Below are 17,149 nucleotides of genomic sequence, written 5' to 3'. Positions count from 1 at the left end.
CAAGGGCAATTTCGTCAACGAGAAATCCAATCGCGTCGTTGGGTGTAGGGTTGGTTGGTAATCTGCCGAGCTGCTGAGGCAAACCAGTGTTCCCGTCCAAGATCAGAGGCTCGCGCTCGGCCGAAAGGCTCAACCTTTGTAAGTTTTTGCTTGAAACGGTGTCGTTATTTGTCAATTTACAGCAAGCTCTGCAACTTTCTTCGCACTCTGTAATTTTGCTCACCTGCATATATATATAGATGTTATCTTCGCCATTAATTTTTTTTCGCATGAAATTATGGATACAGCTTTAATTTTACTTAATCAAACTTTAACATTGGAATTTGTATTGATTCTAATTTTCCTTCATTAATTATATCTGATTATGGAACTCCCAAGTGCAATTATGCAAAAGCATGTTTCCAGCTTTAAGAATTATACTTCTAAGTGAAAGTTTTGGACGTTTTAGAGATTGGAATGCAGAGTTGTAGTTGATGAAATCGAAAACACCGAAACCATTGATGCAGTTCAAAGAGGAATTCGAGGGTAGTAAGTTATTATGCAGAGTGAATTATGCACTTGGAGGATGTCAAAGACCTTCCGTTACAGTTTTTGAACGAAAGAGGGAATTCAGGTTCACATTTTGTCACCGAAGATGGTTCCATAGGTTTGCCGATAAAGAGGAATTCGAGGATATATAGTCCTTTTTTCTACTAGGATGGGATTCTATATATATGTATTAGGGTTGGTTCGTTGCAAGTAGTGAACTGATCGCACTTAAGATGGACGTTCATGATTTAATATTTTGTAGGTGTTGTTTGCGATTCGCAAGATCAATTCAGATTATTGATTACGCTCCTAAGTTAGAAAAAATAAGGATGATTAAGCAATATTCTCTACATTGATGCGTATTTAAGTGCTTAGTGTTGAATTACTTTGAGGAGCTAATTTGACACCGATATATGAGGTTTTTATTTCTCTTTGAAAGAAAGAGATAGGAGTTCATCATTTGAGGTTATTTAATTATCATGTTTAGCCGACGTGTTTGAGACTTGTTACCTTTTAAAGTATTGATCCGTGATCTGATGGAAATGGAATCCATTGTAGTACTCCATACATCTTAAATGGCGTCATTAAAACAATCGAGGAAGCATGGAATCAATGAAGAGCAAGGATTTTACGTATATTTCCATTCAATTCTTTTGTTTCAGCAGCTCTGTTCCTTGAACAGCTGGATCAAGGATGATGTTTCATCTTCTGTCCTAATTTATGTCTCCCTTGATCATACTGAACTAGTGTGATGATGGCATCATTACTGCAGGATCTCCTGATGTCAGGGAGAAACCGTGTGTCTTGTCATTCTAACGGTTATCGAGGTTATCGTGATGATCCACGACCTGTTATGAACAGAGGGCGGGGACCCTTGTCTATTCACCTTGCAGCTTTGGAAGAACAACTTGCTGTGCAGCATAGAGAAATGCAGCGAATTATTGCTGAGAACCGGCTTGTAATTGAAGATAATACCCTTCTTCAAAGGCAATTGGCAGATGCGAAAGATGAAATTCATAGATTGGGGCAGGCCATACCTAAAATCCGGGCTGAGAAAGAGGCGCAGTCTCAGGAGTTGATTGAGAGAGGATTGAAGCTAGAAGCCGATCTCCGTGCTACAGATCCTTTAAAGGCAGAAGTTGTGCAGTTAAGAGCTGAAGTTCATAAATTAAATAATTTACGGCAGGAACTGTCTTCCCAAATCCAAGGTCTGACACAGGACGTTACTCAGTTGCAAGCAGAGAATCGGCAACTAATTGCCATGAGGGCTGATATTGATGGGATGCGAAACGAGCTTGTCGAGACCAGGTTTTAACAAAGCATTTTTAATTAGTTTAATAGCCAAAATAGTATCTTGCTCTTCTTTTCCTTTTTAGGAGAGGGGTGCACACATTAGGAAAACGCTTAATGCGTTTCCAATCACGATAGCTGCTGCTCTTTCGTCTGCATAGTTGGATTGACTATGCAACTTTTTTAGGAGAGCTTATGAATTTGAGAGGAAAGCCAATGAAGAACAAGTTGAACAAAAGCAAGCAATGGAAAAGAACCTTGTTTCCATGGCTCGTGAAATAGAGAAGCTAAGAGCAGAGCAGCTGAATGCAGACAGGAGGGCACGAGGACTAGGTGAATCTCCCTCTCTCTCTCTCTCTTTCTCTCTCTCTCGCTCTTTCTCACCCATGCGCGCACACACACAAACACAGAGAACTCTAGCGCTCATGGACCTCTTACTCCGGCAGGCAAGTTGTTTTGACTGCTCTCATGTTTATGTAAAGGTGGTGGGGGTTATGGAATGATGAATGGAAGTCCCGAGATGAGATATTCAGTTCGTCCGTATCGCAGCGGCCATAGCACTGGTTGGGGACCCTATGATAAGCGTGGATCACGGCATTAAGTTGTCCTAAGAATATCGAATGCTCTGGAATTGGTAAAAGAAAAGAGATCTTGGCCATGTATTTATTTTTTTACTTACGACAAGATGAGATGTAGGAAGTGAGTAGTAGGCAAGACAAATGTATGAAGGGGAAAGCGGGGTTGTGTCTTGGGGTCCGTTTTGGAAGTAAATTTGAATAAATTAATATCATTTTAAGGGGGTTTTTAGATTGCTTCTAGAATTCTTACTGACTTATGACAATCAAAAACCCTTTCAACTAGTTGGATAGTATAATTTGTAAGTGTTGGCTCATAGAAGCACTTCAGGGAGAAGCACATTGTCACATGTCTTCTTTAGGAAAAACTTCTAGATACTTTGTCAAGAATACTTGGGTTTTCAATAGAAATTCCAATGTGCACATCTTCCAGGGATACTGAATTTTTTTTTATTTCTAAATGTGGATAGTAGCTTATCATGGGTACATCGCTACCGCGAAATCTTTTGCCTGTGCCTCGTAAGTGTCACTTACACATGTTGGATTATTGACATTAGGCATCACAAAAACCACATATCCGTACTATATAACTCATTATCCTAAAGGATTATATCAAAAAAAAAAAAAAAAAATCATACAAGTATATATGTAAAGTAAAGATGAATATCACAAATGTTTTAAGTACAACTAATGAAATAAAAAGCTTGTTATTTAAGATGTTGGGTTTGACTATGGAGGGCCGGCAACATTGCAGCTGGATCCATATATCTGCCATGGCTCACTACTGTCTTCATCGTGGACGGTACTAACATGCTCTGTTTTAAATTAAAAGAAAAAAATAAGGAAAATATCAATAAATTCTAGGCCGAAAGTTATTTTTCTGACCATTTATGTGCACATTGGAATTTCAATAAAGTAAACAAAGATAAGGAAAATATCAATAAAGTAAACAAATCACGCACATCTCCATGGGGCAAGGATTGTCTGCCTTCCCGTGCCCTCTTATTTTGTGTAATCACGATTAAGTCACGTTAACATTTTATATTGTTTTCTTATAGAGATAATAAGACAAAAATGAATAATAATATAAAATATTAACGTGACTTAACCGTGATCACACAAACAGAAAAGCACGAAAAGACACCGAAACTGAAAGGGCAGACCATCCTTGTCCATCTCCACGGCCTCACCTCTCCCTCGCACCTACCCACACCCTTCTATCTAGATCAGGAAGAATTTACTAGAATATGGAAATGGGTAGAGCGAGGTGATAAAAATCAAGTCAGACATTTGGAATTGGTGACATACACAAACATTTCCTAACGTTACTTTTTTGGTTTAGATAGGGAGACACCTGTCGGGTTGGAGGTAATGTGGATGATATTTTTGCATGCAAGTATGCAAACACCCAAATTTACTGTTTTACAGTTTACTAGCTAAGTCTTTCTTATACGACAGTTAATTGGGGACGACAGTTCATGGCATGCATGCCATCATGGTTCCACAGTCTCGTCGTCTGCAATGGCTAGTGCTGGCTCGCCACTGTATAGTTGTTGTAATATTAATGGCATGTGCAGCTCTGCGTATTTATTTAATAACTTCTTCACCCTTGCATCCACAACCATGAAGTCATTCACCATTATACATAGGCATACACAGCTTAGGCTCTTAGCGTTTCAATTGGCCATAACGAAATTAAAGAGAGACGACCAATATGGCAGCAATGAAATCACCACTATATATATTATATATAAAAAATTAGAAATTTGTAGCTGAACACACACACACACACACATATATATGTAGGGTTTTTTTTTTTTTTTTCTTTTCATAAACAGTTGCTGAAATTGAAAATCAATTAATGTAGTCTCTAAAAATAGGTGTGGCAAATCAATGTGGTCATTCCGTCACAATTCTGTTAAAAATTCAGTCAAGTGTTGATGTGGTACATAAATGAGCCCTACAAGATTTACGGGTTTTTATCGCAAATGGTCCCTGAAATTGACCCACACCATCAAGATGGTTCTTGAAATTGAGCTACACTATCAAGATAGTCCATGAAATTGAAAATCGATCAATATAGTCCTTGAAAATAGATGTCGCAAATCAATATGATTCTTCCGCCACAATTCTATAAAAAAATTTGTTATGTGCTAATGTGGGTTTAATAATTAATTAAAATAGTTGTCTAAATACCTTTTTGCACAATGGATTTTTTTTCTTCTTATATTAGGGCCTACTCCGAAGAGAGATCCCTTCCATAAATTCTCAAAGGTAAGAGAGGGTGTGGAAATAGTTTTCAACCAACAATAGACGCACGTCTGGTATAACCTTATTATCTCAAGATAGACCTCGATGTTCTTTGCATCACCAGACCACCATAGAAGCGCCGAACAAGATCTCCAAGATTAAGGTTGTGAGGATGTTGATCGCCTAAATGTTAACGGTGATGTCCCAAAAGTCGTTGCCAATCGGCCAAGCCGTCACCAAAGGTGATCTAGATTCAGGTTTAATTCGGTGAAATGTGTTGAAGTGTGTAAAGATGGGTATATTGAGATTTTTTTTAAAGAATAGAGAGCGAATGAGGTAGAGAAATGTTGATTCGGATCAGAGGTGATTGCAAGACTGGGTTTTTGAGTTGACAACTTTTTTATTAACTACTAAATTATTAAGCGTATTTGTAATTTTTTTTAATTTAATTAGATTTGTATGACTCATTTATGTGTTACATCAACACATACAAAATTTTTGACAAAATTATGACGGAATAACTACATTGATTTGAGACACTTGCGGGACTACATTGATCAATTTTCAATTTCAGGGATCATTAATTTTGATGTTGTGAGTCAATTTCAGGGACCATTTTGATGTTCCAAGTCAATTTCAAGGACCATATGTAAGAAAAAATTAGTTGGGTAAAGTACAAAGAACTACCTCAACTATTGGGGTCACGATAGTTTCATATCTCATCTTTTAAAATTGACAATGTCATACCCCATCTTACGAATTTGTGACAATGTCATACCTCAGTCAATTTTTCTGTTAGTTTTTCTATTAAGTGCTGACGTGTCTTGATTCGGATCCACTTTCTATTAAAAAATCATTAAAATATTATTAAAAACTAAAAAAAATTAATATTATTTAAATATTAAAATAATAATAAAAAGTAATTAAAAAAAATTAAAAAAACACCATCAGTTCGTCCCTCCCCCCTCCCCCCTCCTCTCTTTTCTCCCCATCTTCATTTTCTTCCCCCCACCTGCAAACCCAAAAAAAAAAAAAAAATTTTGAAAACCCAACAACCCCCCTGCAGAAGAAAAAGAAGGAGAAGGAGAAGGAGGAGGAGGAGGAAGAAGAAGAAGAAGAGGAAAAAAAGGAGGAAGGGAAAAAAAAAAAATTCCCCCCTCCATGTCGGTGCGGAAGAAGAAGAAGGGAGAAGGAGAAGGAGGAGGAAGAAGAAGAGGAAGAAAAGGAGGAGGAAGAAGAAGAAGAGGAAGAAAAGAAAAAAAATTTGAAAACCCATCAACACCCCCTGCAGAAGAAGGAGAAGGAGAAGGAGAAGGAGGAAGAAGAAGAGGAAAAAAAGGAGGAAGGAAAAAAAAAAAAATCTTTTTGAAAACCATCAACTCCTCTGCGGAAGAAGAAGAAGAAGAAGAAGGAGGAAGAAGAAGAAGAGGGAAATTTTTTTTTTTTTTTTTTTTTTTGAAAACCCATCAAACCCCAAATCCACCACTCTCATCCATTCTCCACATCCTCTTCCGCACCCATCCTCCATTTTCTCTGCGCACCCAAGATCCCGCCGATGGGATCTGCGTTTTTTTTTTTTTTTTTTGTTTCTGGGTTGCAGGAGGGAGAAGAGTGTGGGTGTGGGGGAAGACAAATTGGATTTTTTGTTTTTTTTTTTTTTTTTGTTTGTTGGGATTTGCAGGTGGGGGAAGAAGATGAAGATGGGGAGAGGAGAGAGGAGGGGGGAGGGGGGAGGGGACGGACGAAATGAGGTTTTTTTTTTTTCTCTACTTTTTATTATTATTTTAATATTTAAAAAATATTAAATAATTATTTTTTCAGTTTTTAATAATTTTTTAATAGAAAGTAGGTCCCGAATCAAGCCACGTCACCACTTAACATAAAAACTAACAGAAAAATTGACAGAGGTATGACATTATCACAAATTCGTAAGATGGGGTATGATATTGTCAATTTTAAAAGATGAGGTATGAAACTGTCGTGACCTCAATAGTTGAGGTAGTTTTTTGTACTTTACCCAAATTAGTTATAGGGCTCATTTATGTGTTATATCAGCACTTAACATAATTTTTAACAGAATTGTGACAGAATGACCAAATTGATTTGCCACACCTATTTTCAGGGACTACATTGATTAATTTTCAATTTTAGGGACCATCTTAATGGTGAAGATCAATTTTTAGAATCATTAGTGATAAAAACCCATATATATATTAATACAAATTTATATATGTCTTAATCGATCATCTGTCACCAGTCTACTAGTCCCTTGCATCAACAATCAATCCAATATATATAGATATATATATATATGTTTGCATAAATTAACTGGGAACACACTGATAAAGTTATAATCCTTGATTTTCAGTGCTTCACATTCGGGAAGAACAGCCCTAATTTTCAATGATCCAGTTAATTACTGAAAATAATCATCTGTTGGCAATAAGTAAGGGCACAGTATATGTTAACTAAGTTTCTACACCATTTCAAGAGTATTAAATACCAAATTTTTAGAAATTTACAGCTTTAATTGGACAAGAAAGATTAATTAACCATGCATCCACATTAACCTCGTTTGTAGATGATGAAAATTTCGAGGGCTAGCCGCTTCCATGGATCCGCTTATTAATCCAGTCACGAGATATGGATCTTTCTCTCCGTGTGTGCGCGCGCGCGCATGTATATATACACTCACATATCTAACTTTAATTTATTAATATGCATTTGTTTACCAGAAAGTTCAGGCTTCAAATGCTTTCACGCACTTAGTTTACATGTAGCTAGGGTTAGCTAACCCAGAAATTAGCTTTTCCCTCCTATGAAAGATTTCCTTTCATATTTTGGACCTGTAGACCCGTAGAATACACGTATAACCCGCCAGGCGCCACCAACTCTAGCTACTACGCATGCACGGGGCCAGAAGCTTCATAGCCTTAAAGCCAGGACCTCTTATTTTACCTGCATTTTGGATGGCGGTGGAACAAAATTTATGAGGCTATATCCTTTCCAATTTGGTGGTCCTCAAAGTCCTTGTTTATTACTTAATTGGCCGGCATATTAACTTGTGTAATAAACTGAACAAAAAGATACAGGAACATTTGTCTTGAGGACAATTTTGTAAGTTAACACTACGTGTTGAACAAAAATTGCATCTAACATCACATAAGCATGTACATATATTTTCTTAAGATTAACTATTGTCGAGTTTAACTATTATATTTTGTATATGTTTGTTTCAGTTAATTAAAAGCTTCCCGTTATAGTTAGTATCACTATCAGTACTAATATCCATCAACAATCACATAAAGTGACATATCACTAATCAATCTCTACTTCTATTTTTTGTTTCGCTTCAAAACATTAGACAGGTAATATTAAATACAACTAGAAACATTTACGTCAGATGTCAAAGTCATAGACAACTAAATTAGCATATCTAGCTCACTTCAATTCAAACACGCTTATTCTCTACCTCTATTTATACAAATGTGAACAGAAAAAACTTTTCCATGAATGAAAGGTGTATAATTAACCTTATTCTCTATCATCATCGTCGTCATCTGCCTCAAGGTTCATTTATGGTCGGGACAAGTTTTCACTTCGAGGAAGATAAAAATGATTTCGACAGATGTAATGTTTATTCTGTAAGTTAGTTTTAAGAGATACCAAGAACAAGATCAATCCCTTCCCATGAATCAAAAGAACCAAGTGATCAAACCACAACATCAGCAAAGATATAAAACTAAGTATCAACAGTCCATGAAAATATGCTAACCTGCAGACAGATTGCTCGATCAAGAAGCCATTGCAGTACCAACACAAACCTTCTCCTCTCTTCAAATCTCAATGCTCTACCAAGAATAGGTTATTGGTGCAAAACGAGAGCCTTAATTTGTGAGAGCAGTGGCTTATGTATTTATACTAAGCACATAGATTGCCCTGTTACAATCTTATAAGGAATACAATACTACATTCCTCATGTCAATATGAGTTCTATAACCGAGCATACAAGGATCCTCAATATACCAGAAAACGGATTAACTCTAGTCAACATGAATTAGACTTCTTTATAATATTAATTATCCCAAAACTTGTGAGAATCATACTCATATTCTTACATATTCCAGTCAAACGGGACCTTGAACAACTGTGTTAGTTTTGCACCAATATCAGCGGTGGAGTTGGTTGTCCTCCATTTATTTTCAGAAAACAACTAATGCGTGGTATCTGCAAATCCAGCCTAGCTAGCTATCACTTCATCAGATTTGACGATCATCCTATCCCGTTTCTTGTTACGTCATATCTTTACAATTTAAAACCGAATCAAATGTCGCTTAATTTGGTTCGGTTTCTAGACCGCTCTCGGGTACACACGGCAGACTCGTATTAGGTCATCGATGGCGCCAATTCATTAATGCATGATACCAAATTAAAATAAAATGGCAGCACGTACTGGTCGAGTGTGACAATCACATATAGATGAAGGTTTGGACCGTTGAGTTAATGTTGTGTTTCGTCATCCGTAGATGGTCTAATGAGTTGATAGCTACAATATGTATATATGCAAAGTAAAGCCTAACAAAGACGAACCAAAATCACTGCATCACATGCTGGAAACCTAAATTTAAAGCCATCGCGATCAATCAAAACAATCCCGCTGTACTTACAGATCGATGAATCCTATATACTTAGAGTTCATATCTTCTGCATCCATTTTGTGTGTGGCTTTTTGTGACCTCTATTAATGATTGACATGTGTTAGTAAAATTAAGCTTCCTTAACTCTGTTGTCATAAACTTAACATGTCAATCAACGGTGAAGACCGCAATGCTGAAGATTTGATGTTGTACATTTACAGAAGAAGAAAAAATCATTAATAATTGAGGATACGATACCACTTCCTTTCTAACATTTCTTTCGGTGTACATATAATCAATCAAATCAAAACCATCTCATGTTAATTTTGTATAAAAAAGTTACCCTAAAATTTAGCGATCTTGACAGAGTTGAGATCTGTAATCTGTTAAAAATTCAAAAATCCGGTAACAATAAGTTGTATTGTGTTTTCCTTACATGAAAGACAGTATTACATCAATTAAAACCATACTCGAGCCAAGGTTACAAATTCATATAGAAAGAAGATATGCGAAAAAAATTAAAGAAAAGGAAATAGAGTTTTGCTATGACACATATTTAAACGGCGTGAAATGATTTTTACACTTATAATTGAAGGAACAAAAGAAAATCGAAGCACAAAAACAAAGCGAAAATTGTAGAAAGAGAATACCAGATGTTATAATAAACACATGAAAAACCATATTATATATATTTGAATTGAACAAATATTTAGTTAGTTATAGTTTTATAACTGGATCAAAGAAAAGGCACCACCGAAAAAAAAAAGAAGCAACCACCAATTATTGAGGCAAATGCCTTAGTATCCAAAACTGTTAGTTTGTTATACCGATAAAGTGTTAGTTGAGATGAGTAGTGGTACAATATGTAATTAGTCATAGTTAGTTAAGGGTATTGTTGTACAAAGTCAAGAGCTACACACACACACACACATACTCTAGTGTAATTACATTATCAATTAATGAGAAACATTTTATCCCAATCCAATCTCTCTCTACTTTTCTCTTTCACTCACTCTCTCTGATTTGTTTTTCTTAGTTAGGAAGATCTTGGTTTCCATATGTTATCACGCCGCTCTGCCTCACAATGATCGATCTTCTTCCGCTCTTCAAATCAATGAATGTTCCTTGATTTCTCTACTGATTTGTCCATTCTCTCTGTAATTTGTGTTCTGATTTGATCTCTCTTAGCCATGGCATCACCCTCAGATTCATCTTCTCCAATTGAACCGACATTGCCAAACCCTAATTCCTCTGGAATTTCTTCTGCTTTGAATTCATATACCTTTTTGACAATTCAGAATATCAGTAGTATGGTCCCGATCAAACTGAAGCAATCAAACTATCTTTCATGGCGTGCCTTGTTTATGTCGATTCTCCGTAGGTACAAGTGATAGGAGCATTTTTATGCGACTTAATTGGCTTGTTCTCATGCATTTATGTTGTTTTTCCTTAGTTAGTTTAGTGTTTAAAGTCATTTTCGTGCAATTTCAGGTTTTAGTGTCAAAACTATGCAAAAAGAAGCAATTTGGAGCATTCTAGAGCATTTTTGGGCCAAGATTGGATAGTGCAAGCATGGAGGCATGAGGATGGACGAATTTGAAGGCTTGAATTCAGTTAGGGAGCTGCAAGGGGGCCTAAAAACCTTATTTCTAGAAGGCTTTATCTATTCACACATGGTGCCTAATTTCTGTATTGGAAGAACAAGCCGTCCTAGCTTGTCACTAGCCGTCCTAGCTTGTCACTAGCCGTCCTAGCTTGTCACTAGCCGTCCTACCTTGTCTCCTAGCCGTCCTACCTTGTCTCCTAGCCGTCCTATCTTGTCTCCTACCTTGTCCAAGCTACACACATATATCCTTTAAGTGTTTCATGTATAGAATTTCTGGTACAAAAACCTTTTGGTTTCAACTAAGTTCTAAACCTTTCTTAGCCCTATAAATAAGGCTTTGCAGCAAGGCACTAAGGGGATCACTCATTCATTCAATTTTTGTCCATTCATCTATCCTTCATCCAATCCCATAATCCCTGATCCTAAAACACATCCCAACCATCCCATCCACCTTTGTGCCGTAGCAAGGAGAAAGAAGGAAAGACTCTTGGATGCTCAAGCTTCGTCGTTGGTGCATTCTAGGTGTAATTCGTTTTATGATTTCAATGTTTAATTTATTTTCCTTTCATTTTGCTATGAACATGAGTGGCTAAACCCCTATTGGTTAGGGGTGATTTCGAAGCCATAACTATGTGTGCAAGTTGATTTGATAAATTCCAGTTATGAGTTCTTGAATCGTGAATGCAATTGGCTTAACTGTGCGAGTAATAACGTATTTGTGTTTGTTAATTAGGGGTCGACACTTAATTGGCTTGCATGAATATGATGCTAGAATATAAGTTTGTTTCACATAATTGTCACACACTTATATTCACAAGTAGTGAAGGTTGCTAGTCACAATCGCGTTAAGTTCAATTCCTAGCATAAGTGTCATGATGTCATAGTCACAAGTGCTTTGTCAATGCTTATAGTTTTCATTGAACGTAATGATCTTTGATTGTATCTTTATTATGATGTCATATAAGGAACTTTTGAAGAATGCTTTGGGTTGTCGTATGATGTCATCCAATTCAATAACACAAGGAAAACTTGAGAATTAACTAGTGATGTCACGGTTAATTTGGGGCATTGTCATTCATAATTCTATGAAGGAATAACTGGAAATCGAGTCATTTGCATACTTGTCATGTGTGGAGAAAGAACCCCTAACTAGTCCATGATCCATTAAAAACCCCAAAAACGTTTCAAAATCAGTTTTACTTTGCAATCTGTTTTCTCAACTTTAATTTCGTCCAAATCAAATCCCCCTTTACTTTGAAGTCTCAATTTAGTTAGAAATTGTTTTGGTTCATGTTTTTAAGTGTTTTGAGTCAAGTTTTCAACCAATTTCGTCCAAATTAGTGTAGGTGCTCAAAACTGCCCAGAAAGTGGTTTTTAGGCAGTTTTGAGTCTTCTAGTTGCTGTTTTGAGTTTTTGTTTTGTTTTAGTGTTTTAACTTTGGTTTTTCATTCTTTGAGTCCAAATTAATGTTTTTAACTTTGTTTTGGAGTTCTTAGGTCAGTTTTCAAGAGTTTAGCAATCCCTCCTAATCCCCGGTTTTGAACGATCCCTACTTACATACTTTGCTACAATTGTCAGAAGAGGGTTTAATTTGTGTGCTTAATATATTTCGCATCAAATTTTTGGCGCCGTTGCCGGGGATTAGCAACTTTGCTAATCCCTTGGATTGTTTTATTTTCGTTTATTTTATTTTATTCCAGATTCTTCATCTTGTGTTGTTTCTTGTTTCAGGTACTAGAGAAGCAAGGCATGGCAATTGCTAATCTTCAAGCTCAAATAGCGAATCTTATGTGTCAGTTATCACTGTATGCTAAAGGGTCCACAATGCAAAGTGTCCCTACATTTGGTGCTCCTTATAGGCAAGAATATCAAGCAAATCTATGTCCACAAAGAAGTTGGGAGAATGTCAATACTTGGGGTTATCAAGATCATAATCAATCAAGGAACAATTGGTTTTCCAACATGTACAATTCAGATTGGAGTGATCATTCAAACTCTATATGGTGGGAATCTCAAAAAGTTCAACAAGAAGGATATTGGCAGCCATATGAGGAGTTATATTCAAGCCCTATGCAGCCACCACAACCTCATATACAACCTGCCCAACCAAATTCAGGTGCGTCTTTGTATAATGATACGCTTATTAAGTTACTCACCAATTTGTCTCAGGGGCAAGAAAATCAAAAGAAAGCAATGCAAAATCGAGACAAAAGGTTGGATCACTTGGAAAAGCAAATTGGGCAGATAGCGGAGTTCGTAGGACAATTTCAATACCAAGGCAAACTCCCTATTTCAACCATTGCAAATTCGAAGGGAGGATTTGAAACCACCAATGCTATCACGTTAGGAAGTGGCAAAGAGGTTGGAACAGACCCTCAACCATCACAATCAAATCACAAGGAAGACGAAAGATTGCAATTTGAGGAAGAGGAGTTGGACAAAGCCACGGAAAGGGTGGAAACACCTTTGCCGCAGCCACCTCAAGACCCCAATTCGCCCACCATAGGTAAGGTTGTTCCAAATTTAATTCTTTCTAACCCTATTCCACCCAATGTCCCTATTCCTTGCAGGTTCATGAATTCCAAGGAAGAAGAAAGTGAAAAAGACATCTTGGAAGCCCTTCCAAAGGTGCAAAGTATGGAATATCAAGAATTCGTCAAAGAGGATGTTCTTGAGGCAAACAACCCCAAAGAAGTTGAATTTTATGACATAGGACAAGGAACAATCCTCACACCAAATCTGTCCAAGTGCAAAGTTCCTGAAACGTTCAAAGAAGATGTGTTTATCCTTGAGTTCTTGTTGGAGGACATAGGTAAGCCACCTCCTCCAATTTCAATTTCCTTTTATACTAATAGGTTGTTGATGATTCAGGCACCCAATCTTGAATTTAAACCATTACCGGATCATTTCAAGTATCACCTTCCATTCAAAGATCAACTCCATGCCGTGGGCACCAATGGTGCCTGAACGTGTTCTTCGTCCGGCTGCAAGACGTTAAAGAAAGCGCTACTTGGGAGGCAACCCATGCCATTCAACAAAGGAAGACCTAGAAAGCACTCCAATTCCAGATTTGCGTTCCTAAACCCTTCTCTTTGTTGATTCTTTCTAATCTGCCTATTTAGTTGTTTTACTTGCTGTTTGTGTGTTTCTTTGTGTGATTCTATGCTTAAAACATTGAGGACAATGTTTGATTTAAGTGTGGGGGGGTAACTAAGTGTTTTTCATGCAAATTCGTGGGATTTTATCACCCATTATTTCAAAACTTGTTCCTTGCTGTTTTTAAGTGTTTTTAAGCAGTTTTGGTGTGTTTTAGTATGTTTTGAAGTAAAAATCCGAAAATCAAAGAAAAATTTGAAAAATTTGTTTTAAAAACCCCAAAAAAGAGTTGTTTTTGTGTGTTTGTTTGTGTCTTAGGGTACCTTCCAACACAATGATGAGGATTTGGTTTTTAAATACATGGCTGTTAAAGAGAGTGATTAACATGGATGAAAGTTTGATTTACTCTATGTTTATGCTTGGTTGTGGTTATAACTTATGAATTCACATGCAATCATAAAAGAAAAAAATCAGTTTTTGTAACATGCTTGAAGGAAGGAACTCAAATTAACGCTACAACCTTGTGAGACTTGAACCTAAACGTTTATTTGGAGAGTTAAAATCTGTGCATTCTTTGTTTTCTAAAATCGTTGCATGATCTCATTATTCTTTGCTTGGTTGCTACATAGAAGGCGTTTCATCATTTAGTTCCAAACACTAGAAGTCATGCCCATTTCATTCAAAGCATGGTATTGATTAGCATAACACATATTCAAGATGAAGTTGTGTAGTGACCACCACTTTAGCCAAAAAGCCGTGTGCCCTACTCCATTATATGTTTAGGTGTTAACCCCATTGAGCCTTGTTTAGCCTTTTCTTTGTTAACCCACATTACCCTCACCTAGCCTAGATTAGGACTATCCATACCCTCGTTCTTAAAGTATAGTAAGCATGATTCAAATGGAATTCCTTTATGGCAGAAACCAAGTGTGGGGGAAGTAGAAAGAAAAGAAAAGAAAAATTCGTAAAAAAAAAAAAAAAAAAAAAAAAAAAAGTATGAAAAGAGTTGAACAACATGAGAAAAAGAGTTCCAAGGTGTTGTTTGTTGAAGAAAGGGTCCAAAAAGTTGAATTCGGCCCCAAGAAGTTGTTTAAAGTCTTCCCCTTGTGTTTTTAAGTTAATTTCTGCAAACTAAGTGAATTCTAAGTCTTAATTTCATTACTTTGCTTACTAATGCTTGAAGTAACGTTTGCTTTCCCTATCCTTTCTTTGTTAACCAATACCCCAAGCCCCGTTGCAACCCTTAAACTTCTATCTTGAGTGTTATGTGTTTCAATTTGTTGAGTTTGAATTTGGTATGAGCATATGGTGTCACTGGTTCTCGCATCTAAGTAGTAGCATTCCATTCATGAGATCATATCTAAACATGCCTATTAACTCCGGAAATTGCGTTCTTTGTGATACATATATGTGAGCATTCGTTTTTATATCTACATCAATTCTCTCACATATAACTAGTATAGGGTGTGTAGTTAGAAAATCTGAGTGAAAATATAGTGCAAATCTATTAAGGATAGAAGGAATTCTCTAAGGCATGTTACTACATTCAAAACATTGTTTTAATTGGTTAATTGTGAACTAGTAAGTAGTGACTATGATTAAGCATGTGCTTAAGTGTTAAATTGACTCAAATCTGTGGGAATGATAATCTTTAACATATCATGTGCATTGGAAATCCCTGAGGCAAACGTTGGAAGGTTTAGATTATGTTTGTTTGTTTTGTCTTGTTTTATTTCTTTGTTTTGCTCGAGAACTAGCAAAAACTAAGTGTGGGGGAATTTGATAGGAGCATTTTTATGCGACTTAATTGGCTTGTTCTCATGCATTTATGTTGTTTTTCCTTAGTTAGTTTAGTGTTTAAAGTCATTTTCGTGCAATTTCAGGTTTTAGTGTCAAAACTATGCAAAAAGAAGCAATTTGGAGCATTCTAGAGCATTTTTGGGCCAAGATTGGATAGTGCAAGCATGGAGGCATGAGGATGGACGAATTTGAAGGCTTGAATTCAGTTAGGGAGCTGCAAGGGGGCCTAAAAACCTTATTTCTAGAAGGCTTTATCTATTCACACATGGTGCCTAATTTCTGTATTGGAAGAACAAGCCGTCCTAGCTTGTCACTAGCCGTCCTAGCTTGTCACTAGCCGTCCTAGCTTGTCACTAGCCGTCCTACCTTGTCTCCTAGCCGTCCTACCTTGTCTCCTAGCCGTCCTATCTTGTCTCCTACCTTGTCCAAGCTACACACATATATCCTTTAAGTGTTTCATGTATAGAATTTCTGGTACAAAAACCTTTTGGTTTCAACTAAGTTCTAAACCTTTCTTAGCCCTATAAATAAGGCTTTGCAGCAAGGCACTAAGGGGATCACTCATTCATTCAATTTTTGTCCATTCATCTATCCTTCATCCAATCCCATAATCCCTGATCCTAAAACACATCCCAACCATCCCATCCACCTTTGTGCCGTAGCAAGGAGAAAGAAGGAAAGACTCTTGGATGCTCAAGCTTCGTCGTTGGTGCATTCTAGGTGTAATTCGTTTTATGATTTCAATGTTTAATTTATTTTCCTTTCATTTTGCTATGAACATGAGTGGCTAAACCCCTATTGGTTAGGGGTGATTTCGAAGCCATAACTATGTGTGCAAGTTGATTTGATAAATTCCAGTTATGAGTTCTTGAATCGTGAATGCAATTGGCTTAACTGTGCGAGTAATAACGTATTTGTGTTTGTTAATTAGGGGTCGACACTTAATTGGCTTGCATGAATATGATGCTAGAATATAAGTTTGTTTCACATAATTGTCACACACTTATATTCACAAGTAGTGAAGGTTGCTAGTCACAATCGCGTTAAGTTCAATTCCTAGCATAAGTGTCATGATGTCATAGTCACAAGTGCTTTGTCAATGCTTATAGTTTTCATTGAACGTAATGATCTTTGATTGTATCTTTATTATGATGTCATATAAGGAACTTTTGAAGAATGCTTTGGGTTGTCGTATGATGTCATCCAATTCAATAACACAAGGAAAACTTGAGAATTAACTAGTGATGTCACGGTTAATTTGGGGCATTGTCATTCATAATTCTATGAAGGAATAACTGGAAATCGAGTCATTTGCATACTTGTCATGTGTGGAGAAAGAACCCCTAACTAGTCCATGATCCATTAAA

At 36.7% G+C, this 17,149-nt stretch overlaps 1 protein-coding gene across 2 annotated transcripts; it reads left to right on the top strand.

The window, feature by feature from the left end:
* LOC137736965 (protein FLX-like 3) lies at positions 1-2,818 on the top strand. 2 transcript variants are annotated; one of them, XM_068476294.1, is made up of 4 exons: positions 1-138; positions 1,301-1,836; positions 2,006-2,151; positions 2,301-2,818. In XM_068476294.1, the coding sequence occupies exons 2-4, from the start codon at positions 1,310-1,312 to the stop codon at positions 2,417-2,419; spliced, it is 792 nt and encodes a 263-aa protein (XP_068332395.1). In that variant the 5' UTR covers positions 1-138; positions 1,301-1,309; the 3' UTR covers positions 2,420-2,818. The 2 variants fall into 2 exon arrangements, with proteins under 2 accessions (XP_068332395.1, XP_068332394.1); XM_068476293.1 differs by lacking the exon at positions 1-138 and having other exon boundaries at positions 160-1,836.
* Positions 2,819-17,149: the final 14,331 nt, after the last annotated feature.

The sequence above is a fragment of the Pyrus communis genome, chromosome 6 (assembly GCF_963583255.1).
Source record: "Pyrus communis chromosome 6, drPyrComm1.1, whole genome shotgun sequence".
In the NCBI taxonomy this organism is placed as follows: Eukaryota; Viridiplantae; Streptophyta; class Magnoliopsida; order Rosales; family Rosaceae; genus Pyrus; species Pyrus communis.
Note: the sequence above shows the minus strand (reverse complement) of the source record. Positions and strands in the feature narration are given on the sequence as shown.